We start from the raw sequence: 17,552 nt of genomic DNA, 5'->3' as shown, positions 1-17,552 counted from the left end.
ACATCTTCGCAATATTGCTAAGATTAGAAATGCCTTATCCCTTCAGGATGCAGAAACATTAGTACATGCCTTTATTACTTCAAGGCTTGACTACTGTAACGCACTACTGTCAGGATGCACCAGCAGCAATTTAAGAAAACTTCAACTAGTTCAAAATGCTGCAGCTAGGGTCCTCACTAAAACTAGAAAATTTGAACATATCAGCCCAGCTTTATCATCACTTCATTGGCTGCCTGTTAAATTCCGCATTGACTACAAAATTTTGTTATTAACATATAAAGCTCTACACGGGCTTGCTCCTGAATATCTTCAAGATACAATTTCCTATTATGAGCCTCCACGTTCACTCAGATCACAGAATACTGGATTTTTAATTGTTCCCAGAATTCAGAAGGCCTCAGCTGGGGGAAGAGCCTTTTCTTATAAAGCCCCCAGACTCTGGAATGATCTTCCAGAAAATGTTCGGGACTCAGACACAGTCGCAATCTTCAAATCTAGGCTAAAAACACATCTGTTTAGTTTATCTTTTGGTAGCTAATGCTCCCACATAGATAAAGGCGGCAGATCCGGGGGGTCCATGGACACAGGGAATTATAGTAAACTGAGACGCTGGTGCTGTCGTCCCGCTGCTTCTCGCGATCACTCAGGTTTGTTGACGGTGGAGCGGAGGGATGCCAGTGTTTCAGGATGCTCCCGTGTCTGTGTGTCCTTCTGGTTCTCTCCTTTTAGTTAAAGCTGTCATAGTCAGATCTGCTGGAGTCATTAGCCACACTAATTTTCACACAAAATTTTCATATTTTCTACTTTACAAACACAAAACAGTTCAAAACTAATTCCATCCCTTTACATCTCAAATCTTAGTCTTACTGGAATTCTGTGAAGCTGCTTTGTGACAACATCAGTTGTGAAAAGCGCTATATAAATAAATTTGATTTGATTTGATGGTGACATTTTTTTTTTGGTGTGATTTTGGCTTTGAAAATGTAAAAAACAAATTATTTCAAGTTCAACAAGTGAATTTCTTGACCATTGGAATATGGTAAAATTGAAACATGAAAACAATGTATGTTTACTTATTTCAGTTAAAAACACAAAAAGACAATTTTTCAGAAAAGGGGCAAAGGTGTAAGTTGTTAAGTTGTTTTGTTAAACATTAATACACCTGGCAGTCTACTGTGCAACTTTTTTGTATGAATCTATCAAATGTTATTTTATTTATTATACAACCAATTCATCCATTTAACCCTGCAGGTTACAGTGTCTTTTTACATTTTTCATGATTTTAACTTGATCTTTAGGCTATTTAACAACAGGCTTTTCACTGGTAACCATGTTCCTGGACATTATTTATAGTGCTGTTAAACATTAACTGAAAGGGACTAAGCTACTTTGTGCTTTGTCTCCTTTGCTTTCAGATCAAAAAACAGAGACATGTTGCTGGCCAGAAGTTTCAGTCATTTCTGCAGAAAAGAAAGTAATTTAGTGTGGAGAGGCATTAGTAATCATGCCACTCAAAGGCTTGATATAAGTGGCATTTATCCTCCCATTGCCACTCCGTTTACACAGGAGGGAGATATAGATTATAAAAGCCTGGATGAAAATATATGGAAGTATGCCAGCATACCTTTTAGAGGTAAGTATTATCAAATTTATCTAAATCATGTAGGCGTCATTAGATTAAGATTAGAAAAAAAATATTTACATACATTTATAAATTCATGCATCACTTCTGATACATGAGCTTCTTTTAATCTTTCATATTCATTCCTCATTATTCATTATTAATTTACTTCACATTTCACAATGATGTGTAAGAGGATTAAACCAGGTATCAACCAAATAATGCGTTCATGTTATTAATAACAGACACTGACACTATTCTTTACATTAATTTTCTTTGAATTTTAATTTGTTTGCTTGTTTTATTTTAATGGCAGGTCTTGTGGTTCAAGGCTCAAATGGAGAGTTCCCATACATGACTGCAGAAGAGCGTGTTGAGGTTGTGAGGAGGGTTAGACAAACTCTTCCTAAAGATAAGCTGATTATGGCTGGATCTGGCTGTGAATGTGAGCAATCTATTAGTTCATTCATTGAACACTAAAATATGACTAAAATATAAAACACTAATATATATATATATATATATATATATATATAATTTTTATTTTAGGAAGGCCCCAAATGCTGCAGTGCCCTTCTTAAATACTGGAATCCATAATAAATATGGGCATAATATATATTAGAGAGAGATATATAGATATGTTTATTACATGTCCTTTTGATCTTGCAATAGAATACTCACATTTTTCAAACCTTTTTGAAGTACAGGTATATAAAAAAATTATAATATAATAATTATATAAAAAATATAATTCTGTTCTCATATTCCGTCTGTCCATCTATCCATTGAGGAAAATAATTTTTTTCAAGTCTATGTGTGCCATGATTGTGGCATCTCTTATTTAATACTTGTATATATTTAATAATAGTGTAACCTCCCGTTGCTTAGATTAGTGTTCTGAATGTAGCTGAATGAGATTGGGGAACAAAATGTAAGCATCTGACCTGGATCTGAGGCCTCCATACAGAATCTCTCCACGAATTTCAGATTACTTCAGCTCATAACACAGGGTTTCTGTAGGGCCTAGGTCAAGGTCTGGGAAGGCAATGCCCATGTATTTATTACCATGGTTCATTATATCATGATTTGAAAACACTGTTTTCAAAGTAATATTTAAATAAAATATATCAACTTTTCCATCCATCCACCCATCCATCAATTGTCCACTACTTATAGTCCAAGTAAAGAAACCAGACCTCCCTCTCCCTAGCCACTTCTTCCAGCACTTCTGTGGGTATAATGAGGCGTTCCCAGGCCAGTCGAGACATATAATCTCTCCAGTGTGTTCTGGGTCTTCCCCGGGGCCTCCTCCCTGTTGGACATGCCTGAAACACCTCACCAGGAAGGCTTCCAGGAGGCATCCGGACCAGATGCTCAAACTACCTCAACTGGCTCCCCTTGACATGTAGGAGCAGCGGCTTCAGTCTGAGTCTCTCCTGCATGTCTGATCTCTAAGGGAGAGTCGAGACACCCTGTGGGGGAAATTCATCTCAGCCGCTTGTACCTGCAATCTTATTGTTTCAGTCATGACCCAAAGCTCATGACCATAGGTGAGGGTTGGGATGTTGATTAAACGGTAAATTGAGAGCTTTGCTTTTGGGCTCAGCTATCTTTTCACCACAACTGACCTGTACCTTACTGTAGACGCCGCATCAATCCACCTGTCAACCTCTATCTTTCCCTCACTCGTGAACAAGATCCCGAGATACTTGAACTCCTCTACATGAGGAGGCAGGATCTCATTTCCAACCTGGAGAGAGCACTCCACTCTTTTTCCGACTGAGTACCATGGACTAAGATTTGGAGGTGCTGATTCTCATCTCCACCACTTCACCCTTGGCTGCAAACTGGTCTAGCAAGAACTGGAGGTCCCAGCTCAATGAAGGCAACATGACTACAACATCCACAAAAAGCAGACATGGGATCCTGAGACCACCAAACCAGACACCTTCCTCCACTTCACTACTGCAAGAAATTTTGTCCATAAAATTATGAACAGAACTGTTGACAACGGACAGCCCTGATGGAGTCCAACTCAGACTGGAAACCAACTTTCTGACAGTCAAATGAACCAGACTCTTGCTCTGTTTATATAGGGACTGCCTTCTCCAGATCCACAAAGCACATGTAGACTGGTTGAGCAAACCCCCATGCACCCTCCAGTATCCTAATGAGGGTAAAGAGCTGGTCCTTTGTTCCACAACCAAGGCGGAATCTGCATTTTTCCTCCTGGATCTGAGGTTCTGCTATCAGCTGGACGCTCTTCCACATTACACCTGCATTGAGGCTGAGGAGTGTGATGCCCTAAAGCTGGAACACACCCTCCGATCTCCTTTCTTAAAGAGGGGAATCACCATCCCTGTCTACCAGTCAAAAGGCACTGCCCGTAATTTTGCAAAGACGTGTCAGCAAGGACAGTCCTATAAGGAGAGAGATTAGTCTCAAACTACTAAATGTTAATCCATAAATTAAACACAAGTATGTTTCACTATTCACAAATAAATACATCCCAATCTGTGTCTCACAGTCTGCAATATGTACAAATACAGTTATACTCATAAATACATGTTTTTTATTTTCATAGATATATCACAATTTTATGGGAAAAAAAATACATTTGTTTAAATTTACATTGCAAATATTTGTAAAGTTGAAGTCTCAAATTTAAAGTTTATTTGTAAATGGTTGAATCTGCACTTGTGGATCAAGTCACTCACGTGCTATCTGTGACGTGCATTTGGTAATTTCCTCTTGCGGGTTTTTGAATTTTGAGACTTTGCTTTCGCATTTCACCCGATCCAAATACAAATGCAGCCTGATTCACAAATGTGGCCAGCAGGCGAACAACCTACTGCTAGGTGGCACTGTTGTTTTAGGACATGTGGGGCCAACTTCCCAGCTAGCTAAATTGCATCGGACCAAACACGGGCCAAATCACGCACGCCGGAACAAAAATACTTCGCCTGATGCCGGCATTGTCTCAGCCATGATGAATGGCCATAGAGTGGGCCGATAGCCTTGGAAACTGTCGGCCCAGACTCAGCCGAGTGTTGTGGCTGAGGCGCGGCTCAAATGACTCAGCCCTAGTTCGGCAAGCCATAACTAAATCGCAATAACCGGACCACGACCGAGTTTGAGCCAGAAGTACGCCGTAAATTCCAGACTCAGCCCAGATCTGGTTCATTTCTTGTTGTATTAGTTTATTTCTATACACTCCCCCTCTCCACCCTCCCTTCCCTCAGAAAAGTACAGAATCAGATTCATGGAGAAATTACTGCTTTATTAAATAACCACTTACACTCTCAGAAAAAAAACAGTGTTTAAAAGTCCAGTTCGTTTCCTTAAAGGTACATTGCATTCTCTTCTCCAGATAGAGAGATACATATTTGTAATCATTCATTATTGAGATGTGTCATATAACAAAAAACATAATAAAAGTCCTGGAGATGAAACAGGGTGTATGAAATCAACACGATTTTAAAATCTACAATTATGTTCCCTAAATAAATGCACAAATATGTGCCCTTTAGGGTACCACCACATTGAAAACATTTCTGACAGTGTACGTACATTCAATGCAATGAGATCAGTAACTGTGCTTTTCATACAACCTTGAAACAATGTAAACCTACAGCAATTGCAATGTATACAAACAATACATAAAATCAATATAAAAAATACATTTGTAACTGGCATTTGAAATCGGCAGTATCATAATTTCCTAAATCCAAATAACATTCAACTATTTCAAAGAAACATAATTGGTTTTACACCCTAAGAACTGCCTTTTACATTCAGAATTTTCTTTAAAAATATGTAATTTAGGCCAAATAAGAAAATGCTTAAAATAGGTTTGGAAAAGTAAAAAAAAAAAAAAAAAAGCATTTCTACAAGGCACAAGGATACTTTACAACAGTTTGAGTTTCCTCAACCATGTGGAAGTACACATTTGACACTTAGGCTCAGATTCATGGCATACATCATTTCCATCAACAGTTTGCAAGCCTCTGCTGTGTTGTCACATTTTTGCCAATACCTCGCTGCCCTCAACAATGATGGAAATATCACTGGCAGCCTGGACAACAAGGACCTTCAGGATGTGCAGTGTAGTGAAAGAATGCGTGTAGTCACCTCAGTTGTATTCTTGTTTCTTTTTCTTGTTTGGTGTGATCCAAATGAAAATACTTTCCCATCCTGCCGCTATCTGATCTACCAATTTATGTTCGTCTGGCACTCCGCGAGGAATTCCTATCGCGTCTATATAAGTGGGTGTGTTTTTAGTTAAGTCGAGTTCATTGTCACCTGATCGTCTAGGCCTATTGTGATTAGGAGTGGGTTTGTGCGTGCCATACATAGTGATTGGGGAAATTAATCTAACCGTAGCACAAAGGCCGTGACTATCCATAGGTAGTCTTAGCAATAGATTTAACGCTCCGCAATAATAATACAGTCCTGCTCTAGCCCATGGTCCTATATAGTTACCGGAGTCATGATTAAATATAGTGTGGCACCATTTAGGATTTATGTTACCTAAGTGTTTTGTACTCCGTGTCACGTCACCTGCTGTATGATTAAAACAAGTGAAGTTACCTGATTCAGGAATTTTGAACGGCCCTGAACCGGTGTTGTTTGCTATGACTGGAAAAATGTTTACCAAGGCAGTACAATTAGCTGGATTAGCCATATGTGTTAAGTTAATCATACACTTAAACCCTATTGGGTCTTACCTCGGAAATAATTTTGCTGGACCTAAAAACAATGTTGGTCTGGCTGCCGCACATGCTATACACCCGTCCATGTTAGCTTCTCCTGCTTGCGCATTTATCCATCTAATCCATAAGTTACTCCCTTCAAACCCTGTGCTTAATTTTACGATTTGTTCGGTTGCCCATGTAGAATAATCTGTTCCCAATATAGACTGATTCCCCCCAGTGTTGTCTGTCATGTTTTTTGTGTCCTCAACGGTGTCGGCTGTTGGTTTATTTCTAACTCTGACCTTAATCCATCCCACAGGGTCATTACCACTTACATCTACCCCCACCCCTATGAAAAATGCTGAAGACTTTTCCCCATTAGGGTCGGCTTGCCACTCCAATGCAATAGTTATCAAATTGGTTATTGGACCATTATCCCTCTGTATGTTAAGTTTTTCCCATTTCTCCTGTTTACGAGTCGCCCAACGTGTAGTCGGATTCCAGTTAACATGTGTTGACCTCATCAAATCTTCCCATTTGTTGCAAGATTTAGCCTTATAAGCTGCTTGGTCGGTGTTTTGATTTAATATTGTCGTCACGAGACCAACACAAATACACCGGCTCCCCCTTATGCCCCAGCTGATTTGTACCACATTTAACCACTTCACATAAGTTCACTGTCCATGCGGTTGTCTCACCCCAATGATAGTCTAATTCTATACCTCCCCAGCGTCTGATGCATTTAGATTTAGGCTGAGAGATGGTTGATCGTTTAGTTCTATTTAGCTGTGATGTCGGGTCTTTAATTGTCGCGTTTGCCGGGCGTACGATTGCTGAAATATTGACAACTGTTCCCTCTACCGTTGTTAATTGTTCCTGTGTGAAAACCATGGCCAGTGTTATTATCATTATACTCAATAGAGTAATGGTTATGGTTACCTGGAGCCATATCGGAATATCAGGAGGAAGTACTGGTTGGTAATGTTGTCTGTATTTTGTCCTGTCACACCCCCTTTTAAACCCTTATATACCCTTATATCTAAACCCTTATATGTTTAAGTGTTAAAGTTACAGGGTGCTTTTTTTTTTTTTTTTTTTTTTTTTTTTTTACAATTTGTTTAGAAAGTTCAACCTGCGAGAAAAGGAAAAAAATTAACAGTCCAAGCAACCTGTAAAAAAGAAGAACAGTCCACGACAACCTATAAAGAAAATAATAATGTGTTCTGGATCTTCAACAGCTCAGACAGCTCTCCGTTGACACCTGTTGTTCACAGAATGTCCAGCTGGCACTTGTTATTAATTAGATGCTTGCTTCTCCGTCTGGTGCTCCTCTGGTGGCAGTGCTGGCTTGCACTGAGACAGGTGGTACCATGAGCTGCCTTTACCCTTGAGTCGTACCGCGTGGCTGGTTCTCTCTGTCACCCGGAATGGGCCTGTCCAGCGAGGTTCTGACCACTTTCTCTTGATGACTCTCATTTACACCCATGGAGTGACGGCCACCTCGGGAGGTATCTCATGCTCCTCGTCTCCTCCTCTGTTTCTCCGTACCTGCACAGATAGTTCCTCACACACTGATTTTAGTTTCAAAAACAGTTGACGATACTCATCTGTGTTTGTCCCAGGCGAGCCCGCATTAGGACTCAGTCTTGTTTTTTGGGCCTGGAAATGCTACGCCTCTGACCAGTTCAAAAGGGGATTATTAATTGAACTCCGAATACTGATCAGGGCAATTGGTAGGGCATCAAGCCAATTCATGCCCGTGGTCAGTGTAGTCTTAGCTAATTTTGATTTCAAATTTTGATTCATCCTCTCCACCTGACCTCGTGAGGCAGGATGATACACACAACCATAGCTATGGCGCAGCCCCAACGACTGCTCCACCCACTGCAGTGTTTTGCTCGTGAAATGACTCCCGTTATCTGAAAAAACTTCCCTAGGAAACCCATGGTTCGGAATCCAACAATTAATCAGAAACAGACTGATTTTGCATCTTCCCTCAGAGTGGGGACTGCCTCTACCCACCCCGAGAATCTATCTACAACGACCAGGAGATATCTATATCTCCTAATGGGGTCAATCATATCTGTGTAATTCATTTGAATCTCATGTCCATGAGAATCTGGCAATGGAAACCTTCCTGGAGCTAGTTTAAATGCTTTTGCTACGTTCTGTGTGTTACAAATCTGACATTTAGTGATGTGATCAACCACTAATGCTGACATGTATGGGTGCCACCATTGTTTTAGATTTTCCAGTGTCTGTCGTCTTCCTACGTGCGCCACGGTGTGTGCCTCTTCTAAAACTGCTTCTGCTAGTGACATTGGTAAAACTACTTGTCCTTCTTGTGACGTCCACACCTGACTGTTTGGGCTAGCTCCTTTTGCTAGCCATGCTGACTTTTCTTCTGGACTTGCCTGATCCTGTATGTGTCTAAGCTCTTGCCCTGTGGGAATCGGTTCCCAGGGTACACTGGAGTCCAACACAAGCATGTTGATGGGTTCCGTGTATCCTGCTGCTCTTTCTGCTGCCTCATCTGCAGCCTCATTCCCTCTGTTTATTATTGTGTCTCCCTTTTGATGTCCTTTACACTTCACAATCGCTACCTTATTTGGCTTGTGTATAGCTGCTTCTAATCGCATCAGTTCTGTCTTGTGTTTGACTGGTTTCCCTGTGCTTGTGACATATCCAACCTGCTTCCAATGTGGAATGTCTACGTGCGCAGCTGTGACTACGTACGCTGAGTCACTATAAATAGTGACGTCCCTTCCTTCTGCCATTTCTAATGCTGAAATTACTGCTAGCAGTTCTGCCTTCTGTGCCGATGGGTTTTGTTTCACCTCGTCTGCAATAACTGTCTGAAACTCATGCGTTTCCCCCTTTGCTTCCTGAACTACTGCGTATCCTGCTCTGACTTCACCTGTATCTGCCCTGTACCCACACCCATCTGTCCATAAATTCCATGACCCTGGAATGGGTGTGGCTTGTAAGTCTGGTCTTACTTTTCCTTGCATTTCCACCTGTTCCTCACACTCATGTGGTGGACCTTTCAGCATCCCATCTGCCATATTAACTCCTTCGTGTGTGTAGGTGATGTTGGGTGCAGTCAATGCTTTGTGAATGCGTCTCTGTCTCAATGGAGTGAGTGTGAAAATTTGTGAGTTTATGTACGCTACTACTCTGTGTGTGGTTAGAATGCGCAATGGGTGTGCTGTTTTCTGTACTAATTTGGTCAGTCCTGCTACATGTCTTGTGCACTGTGGTTGTCTCCTCTCTATAAGGTACAATGGGGCACTTAAATACATTAGTACTGCTCTACCTTCCCCCTTTTCCTGAAACAGTACACCATTAATCACAGTGTCTGTTTCAGAAACACCCATGTAAAAATCAGGTCTGGCTAAGTCAACTGCAACGGATAAGGCTTGTTTAACGTCTATAAACGCTTGTTCTGACGCCACCGTCCAGGTGAGCTTACCAGACAAATTTCTCATCCCCAGAGATTTCACCATGTCTCTAAGAGGTTGTGTACGTCCGACAAAGTCAGGAATGTATTGTCTGCTGTAGCCAGTCAGTCCTAAAAATGCTAACATGTCTTTCACAGTTTCAGGTTTTGTGTGTGACAGTATAGCGGACCGGTGTGTGGCGGACAAGCCCGTGGAACCCCGTGTTACTACTCTCCCTAAGAAAGTAACCCTAGATCTGCAGCACTGTAATTTCTGTTTAGATACCTTGTACCCTGCGTCTGCTAAGCATTGAAGAACCACCTTGGTTGTTTCAAGGCAGATTTCCGGTGTTTTAGCCGCCAAAGCAATATCATCAACATATTGTATCAATAAGGAGCCTTCTGGCAGTTGGCATGAGTCCAGTCTCCCCCTCAGGGCCTGATTAAACAATCCTGGAGAGAGAGCAAAACCTTGAGGTAATCTTGTGTATCTGTATTGTATACCTTTATGTGTGAATGCACATATATCTCTGCAGTGTTCCGCCAGTGGAATACAGAAAAATGCGTTAGCCAAATCAATGCAAGTGAACCATTTCATGTCTGGACCTAGTTCCGACAGAGCGGTGTACAGGTTAGGAACCGGAACAGTGGCAGTAGCCAAGGCTGCATTCACGGCTCTTAAATCATGGGCAATCCGATATTGGCCAGGCTCCTTTTTCGGAACCGGCAGAATCGGTGTGTTCCGTGCTGATTGACACGGTTCCAGGACTCCGGCCTCCACCAAAGCCTGGACCGTTTTATCCAAAGATTCAACAGCATCTGGCTTGTGTTTATATTGGGGAATCCAAATTGGTTGTGTAATATTCATACAAAAAGAGACAGGTGTTTGATTAGTGTATCCTACATCATCTGGTCCTGTGGACCACAATGTGTCAGGTAGTGATGCTAATAATGCCTCCGTCTGTGGATGATCAGTGTCCTCACAACCATGGTGTCTAGGCAGCAATTGATGGTGCAATGTGACTAGGACGGGTGAGTTATCAGTGATGTGATATGTCTGTGTGGACTGCGAAAACATTACGCCAGGCAGCTGGGTCCGGACCCAATCTGTGGCCTCATTTGCTCTTTTTACCATAGGGCCCAACTGCTTGGCCTCGTGTTTCGGATGGAGAGCTAATGAAATGTGTGGTGCCGCCATGTCAGACAGTTTGTACCAATTGTGTTTTTGTGGTGTTAGTGAAACAGGAGATGCCACCCCTTCAGGACCCACATAAATCCCTGTGGTGTCAACCGACCACTGTGTGCCCTCTAATTCTGTTTGAAAAGCTTCATAGTAAGTTAAATCTCCCCCTACATCATAGAATAGGGTGACATGGAATGGGTTGGGTGGAGGGACGTAGGGTGCCATGGTTGTAATCCAAGGCGACCACTGGTGGAACAAAGCAATGAGTCGTGGTGACGGGTCCGTCTGTCCAGTCACTAAACCCCAGTAAATGTCTACCGACTCATCCTGCTGAGGTCTCATCAGGTACATACCATCAGTGTACCCCACCACTGCCACAGTTTTGTGTCCGTCCATCCACGTAAATGTGATCCCATCTGGTTGGCATAAAATAGTAACTCCCATTTTCATCAACAAATCTCTACCACAAATGTTCAAGGGTGCTTGTGGTGCAATTAAAAATGAATGTGACACAGTCTGTGTACCAGTACTGACTGGCAAATGTCTTGTTTTTGGCAGTGATGTAGATGTCCCCGAGAAGCCCCTTACTTGCACAGTGTGTTCGCTCATCAGATGTGCAGGTAATACTGTGTTGATCACTGACCATGTGGCTCCCGTGTCTACCAGAAAAAGGATTTCGGAGGCCCCCACAGTTAATGACAGCATGGGTTCTGCCCTGGCCCTGCTGTCCTGGTGCTTCTCTGGGCCCCGTCAATGTCCACCCCACGGCTCCATGCTGTATTGGCCAGCAGGAAGATGTGATGGCTCCGGTTTTGGTGCCGCCTGTGGGTGTGGTGCCTGGTGTGGATAGCTGGTTTCAGTAGAGAGTGGTGCCCTACATTGTGCTGCCCAGTGGTCCAAAGCTCCACATCTTAGGCACGCCCCTGTCCGGCAGCGGACCCTGCCCCTCCACCTGCCATTACCGCGCCCCCTGCCCCCTGAGTAGGGCTGGTATGGGAAATATGGAGTTGGTCCATAATTATACAGTGGGTTTTGTGGTGGCCCTGATTGGGTAGGCATGTATGTGTTTGTGTTCATAAATGTTTGTGGTGATTGCATATTAGGTGATGGCAGTGCAGTCATAGGCATCATGGTGTCAGACTTTGTTTGCTTTTTATTATCATTTATAGATTTCCTGGCTTCTGCTAGTTGAACAGTCAGTAGGTCTCTTTGTAACTTAAGTGTCTCCTTGTCTTTGTTATCTAATTTTTCCTTATATTTGTTCATATGGAACAAAACGTGTCTAACCCACAAGTCATGTGGTGTGTCAGGGCCCATATTAGGATCGTCCTCAATTTTATCTTTTATGAGGGCTGGCAAGCCTTTCACAACTGCAGTTCTAAACCAAACCCCCTGCTGCCCCCTAGCAGGGTGGACCCCTGTAGTGTTAGTCCAATCCTCAACTGCTTTACCCATATATTCCCCTGGGATAAGCTTTTCATCCCAGGCATATGATGGGATTGTGGACTCTGCTCTGGTTGGCCACATCTCTCTCATAACGTCAGTAAGGCGCTGCAAGTGAGTGTGGAAAAGATCATAATTAGGTTGAGTAGATGTCTGAGCCTGTCTCTCTATTTCAGCTGCTTCCATGGAAGTAGTCGATCTTTTAATAATGTTTCTAAAATCCCCCAGTGCTAGAGTCATGCCACCTGTCAGACTGTCCAGCTTTCTTATCCAGGCAGCCGCTCCACTACATAAAGGCGGAAGCTGATCGACCAAAGTCTGTGCATCAGTTAGTGATAATGGTACATATTTATATGTTCCTGTACTAGTGGCCACTAATGGAAACATAGTGCCGACGTTAGTGTCAGTCCTATATCTGTCAGGCAGGTGTCGCGGTCTGGTGCTTCGTCTCAAAATGTCTGTATGTCTGAGGTGTGCATGTCGCATTCTAAAGTCTGTTGTTTTAAGTCCAATTGTCTCTGTTCTTTTAGTATGAGGTTTTCCATGGCACTCAATGTATTGTTCAAATCAGTCATCCGTCTACCACCACGTCGTTCATTTGCACTGTCCTCATCATCTGCTATAAATCCCTCATCTTGGTCAGAGTCATCCGTTGTGACATGTCCCTCTAAATCTGCTTTAATCCTGATGTTTTGTTTATTTTTACGTGGCATCGGGTTCTTAAATGGTGTTGTCAGTGTTTGTTTATTGTCAATGCGCGGTTTATCCTGTTCTATATAATTTCCTGGTATCTATAATGTCAGAACAGTCAGTGTTAATATTTGTGTGTGCAATTGAAATTGACTCATGTGGCCTTCGCAATTGAAATGGATCTTGTGTGTGTTCCTTTGTGTGTGTGACTCTGTGGGCTGCCTGCTCACAAGCAGAGCCCCTCCTTTCGGTGTCCATCCGTAAACTCACCGTGCCAGAGTCTACACTGAAGACAGGGAGGACATTATCAACTGGTGTGACGTGACCTAATTTGTATGGGGGAGGCGGAGCTGTAGGCTCCTCCCCCTTGTGGTTCGTATACTCAATTTCCACTTCTGTGTTCTCGGCAGTAAGTGATACAGCGTTCGAGTGTGACGGACCTGGTGTTTTCAATGTAACGAGCTGCGGAGTGAGACTGAGGAATGCCATTTTAACAGCTGTTAACTCCGCAATGTCCGTTTTAGCTATGTTCAAACTTTTCTTTGCCTTAGCTCTGTTGAAAAGGCTAGCCCTACTAACCTCTGCTTCAGCCTGACGTAATATTTGCTCCTTTTCTCTCTTCAACTGATTAATGCAGGTTATCAAAGATGCAGTGTCCCCTGTGTGTTTTAACCCAGTCATCAAATCTCTTGAGCACACTTTTGTGCACAATATCCCGCGTTTTCAAATTTATTACTCCATTTTTCATTCCCTCAGCGATCATTTGAATTTGCTGAACTAACGGTTTCCATTCCCAATTCCCCACGCCGTAAATGGCGTTTAATTCATTATGTAAGTCCCTAGTAGTAGCCATATTGTCTGTAAGGAGCTGATTAAAAAATTGGACCTTACCTGAATGGGTCTTCGTTCTAGTTCACCCTTTAATTGCAAATCAATTATCACCGCAAGGTTTCATCACAATTCAGAGTGAATTAAAACAGTTTCCCAGGGTCTCCCCCACACACCGCCCACGCAACCTCGGACGGTATATAGAAAAGAGAGAAAAAAAAAAAATAAATAAAAAAATCCAAGTTTTAAAGTCAGTTGTAAACACAGCCAATAAAAGCAGGACCACCTCAGCCCTGTGAATAATTTCACAGGTGGATAGAAAACATAAGCGTGTCTTCAAACAATATTCAATCAAAAGCAAGCCAAGCCTAATTTACATTAATTATGAAACCGGCCCACGGACCAAAAAAGCTTATTAGGCAGAAGCAATTAACACGCCAATATACGAAATACAATTTGTAGTAAATGGAAAAAGCAAGAAAAGCAGGACAAGTATCTCACAACACAGAATTAAACCAACAACTATATTTTAGGAACGAAAACAAGTTACCGGACACACTTAACAGACAACAAGCCACAAACGTGCCTAATATTATGAGAAACAGTTCCAGCCATACAAAAGGAACATCGTCAACACACCGTTAAAAGGCAATCAAATTACGAGTTATATTATAACAAGTGAAAGCAAACTTTTTGAGAACTACTGATATAGCAAGCAGGTTACAAAATATGTTATGATGAACGAAAAATTCAAACCGAGGCAGAAAATAAATTTTTAACACAAACTACCACAGTCAAAAAATGCAAACTGAACCGGAAAAATAAGATTCTTAGTACAATAAGCAGTAAACGAAATACAAAATATATTTCCACAAGAAGTCTAAATGACCAATATATGCAAATAAACCCCCAAAAAGAAAGAAACAGAATTTTTAAATTTGAGCAGGCGCTCTTGTTCAAAAAAAAAAATTAACCAGTTTATGCAATCCTCTATCGTCCCTCTAGCGAGCAAAAACATACACGATAGGCATGCAACTGCCTCTAAGAATAACACAGGCTCTCAGAACAGACATAAAACATGAATAGACAATCAAATTTCATTAAAATACACAACAAACTCTGGCGGAAACAGCTTCCGCTCAATATCAAAACTCGGGAACAGCGTCCGATAAAATAAAATGTGCGGGAACAGCTTCCGCTCCTTTTTTTTATTTATTTTGTGGGAACAGCTTCCGCTTAATATTAAATCGCGGGAATAGCGTCCGCGTGATTATACTTCAGGGGAGACCATGCACACGGACGGCCTTTCCGACCGGGCAATTAATTCGGTACCTCGTCAGGTTCTGAAAGGAGCACGCCACCTCTCAGTCTCAAAGATGGGAACCGACATCCATCTATTATATTTTAAATTCAATAATTAATTTTTTAAACAAACAACCCCAAATCTATAAACTGATAACAAATTATAAAAACATATTTAAAATAAATTGATTTGCTCAATACCCCACTCCGGACCGCCGTCGGACCTCCGCACCACTTCCAATTTAAAAAGTCCAATCTGCAGAATTTGAATAAACAGGTTCTGCGCACCCACCTTATTTCATTGCGGCCGCGAGTGGAAAGGAAATCCTAAGTCGTCCTAAGTCTCCAGCTTCCCGCACGTCGGGGTCACCAATTGAAGATTAAAATGTTATTTTGGACCATTCTCAAAGTAATTAAAATTTAAAAATATCCAAAAGGTCCAAAATACACCCAGAACCCAGAGTTCTGACCTCTTCCCCATCTGACCCCACAGTTATACCCCCTATGGCGTATAGCCTGGTGGTGAGGCATTTCTGGATGATTAACATATATTAATATGCATAATAAGATATGCTAGTACTCAGGTTTTTCGCGTGTGAGTTTCACATGCACCTGTGACCCCAAAACATTCATCATGCCCTTCTGACACTGTAGGTTTTGTTCCCATGCCTCCTTTGCCTACAATAAAGATTTAGTGATCTGGCTAATGGACTTCAGGTCAACAAGATGCCCCTAAAGTTCAACCCCCCCTTTTGGCTAACACTTGTAATTTATGTGTGTCTTCTAAAAGCTTAAGTGCACTATTATTCAAAGTTAAACGTTTAGGAATTTAAAAATATCATGCCAGTTAGTGTGCAGAATCTAAAATGTTTACTATATGTGTAAATGCTGGTTAGTTATTCATATGAGTGCATATAAAATACAAGTTCTCATACAATGAGTATGTCGTTATACTTTCTAATCATCATTTAAAGATATTTGTCCACTTACACAAAGTAATAAAATTTTCTACAACATGACATATCGCTATCTCGAAGACATGAAGACTGGCTGGAGGAGTAACACAAGCACTGGCTGTATGAAGGGAGGTGGGTGGTGGGTGGAATAACGGAGAGTAGGCAGGTGAATGTGGGGAGACGAAGCGTAGATACAGCTTACCTTAGCACAAATTTCAATGTCTGCTATTTACACTAATGCTAAATTGCTAAAGCTACATTATGCTAATCTTAAAAGCTCACTTAAGTCTAAGCACTGGGAGACTCGCCTATCGCCTATTAATGTCTGTTGCCATTTCCAGCCGTCGGCTTGGGTTAAATTCTAGAGTCATGGTTCGCTGGTGAAGGCAAAAAATATTCAAATGCCCGGTTCGTATCTTGGAAAGTTTGTTATTATAGGTGTTCGTTAGTAGAGATTCCACTGTATAACCTCCTTCAACCCATTAATCACTAGCCCAAAATCGGTGCTACTCCCTAACAAAGAATTATTGTATGTGGAATTATATTTAAAATGTTACATTGCACCAAAAACCAGAACTCAGATTAAGAATGTATTTTAACCTACTTAGCTAGTACCTTATGCCTTAATGTGTTTAAGCAGTTTTATTTCTTATTTTATTTCTTATACTGAGGTATGCAGTTTTGTGTGTCATAAAACCCCACAATAATGCTCACATTGTCTTGTAAAAAAATACACGATCTAATCACATATTTAATAAAATTTAAACACTCGTATGAGCGATTGTCATATTCAAATGATGTTTTCTATGTCGGGGGGAGCTAGCTAACGTTAAACTGGTTAGCAAAAGTTTGTCATTTGATAAAAAAAAAGAAGGAAAAAAACGGTTCAGTATTAGGTATGCAAAATACAGCAACTGATAGAATAACTTACATAACATTAACAATGTTAACTACATTTGGGCGATACCAAAATACATACAAACCGGATTCCAAAAAAGTTGGGACACTAAATTTAATCTGAGTAAATGTAACAATTTATAAAGGAAAAATATGTTGATTCAAAATTTCACAGTGTCAACAAATCCCAAAAAAGTTGGGACAAGTAGCAATAAGTGGCTGGAAAAAGGAAATTGAGCATATAACAAAGAGCTGGAAGACCAATTAACACTAATTAGGTCAATTGACAACATGATTGGGTATAAAAAGAGCTTCTCAGAGTGTCAGTGTCTCTCTGAAGCCAAGATGGTAAGAGGATCACCAATTTCACCATTGTTGGTGCATACAATGCACCAGATAGTGCAGCAATACCAGAATGGTGTTACCCAGCGTAAAATAGAAGTTATCATCATCAACCATGCATAACATCATCAAAAGATTCAGAGAATCTGGAACAATT

At 41.3% G+C, this 17,552-nt stretch overlaps 1 protein-coding gene across 1 annotated transcript in view; it reads left to right on the top strand.

The window, feature by feature from the left end:
• The window catches only part of LOC136679548 (4-hydroxy-2-oxoglutarate aldolase, mitochondrial-like), a 126,481-nt gene that overhangs the window by 2,481 nt on the left and 106,448 nt on the right, over positions 1–17,552 (top strand). Inside the window, exons 2-3 of the mRNA XM_066658144.1 lie at positions 1,416–1,633; positions 1,938–2,066. Coding sequence (XP_066514241.1) covers positions 1,432–1,633; positions 1,938–2,066 — 331 coding nt within the window. The 5' untranslated portion in view covers positions 1,416–1,431. The remainder of the gene's footprint in view (positions 1–1,415; positions 1,634–1,937; positions 2,067–17,552) is intronic.

Source organism: Hoplias malabaricus, chromosome Y (genome assembly GCF_029633855.1).
Source record: "Hoplias malabaricus isolate fHopMal1 chromosome Y, fHopMal1.hap1, whole genome shotgun sequence".
NCBI lineage: Eukaryota > Metazoa > Chordata > Actinopteri > Characiformes > Erythrinidae > Hoplias > Hoplias malabaricus.
Note: the sequence above shows the minus strand (reverse complement) of the source record. Positions and strands in the feature narration are given on the sequence as shown.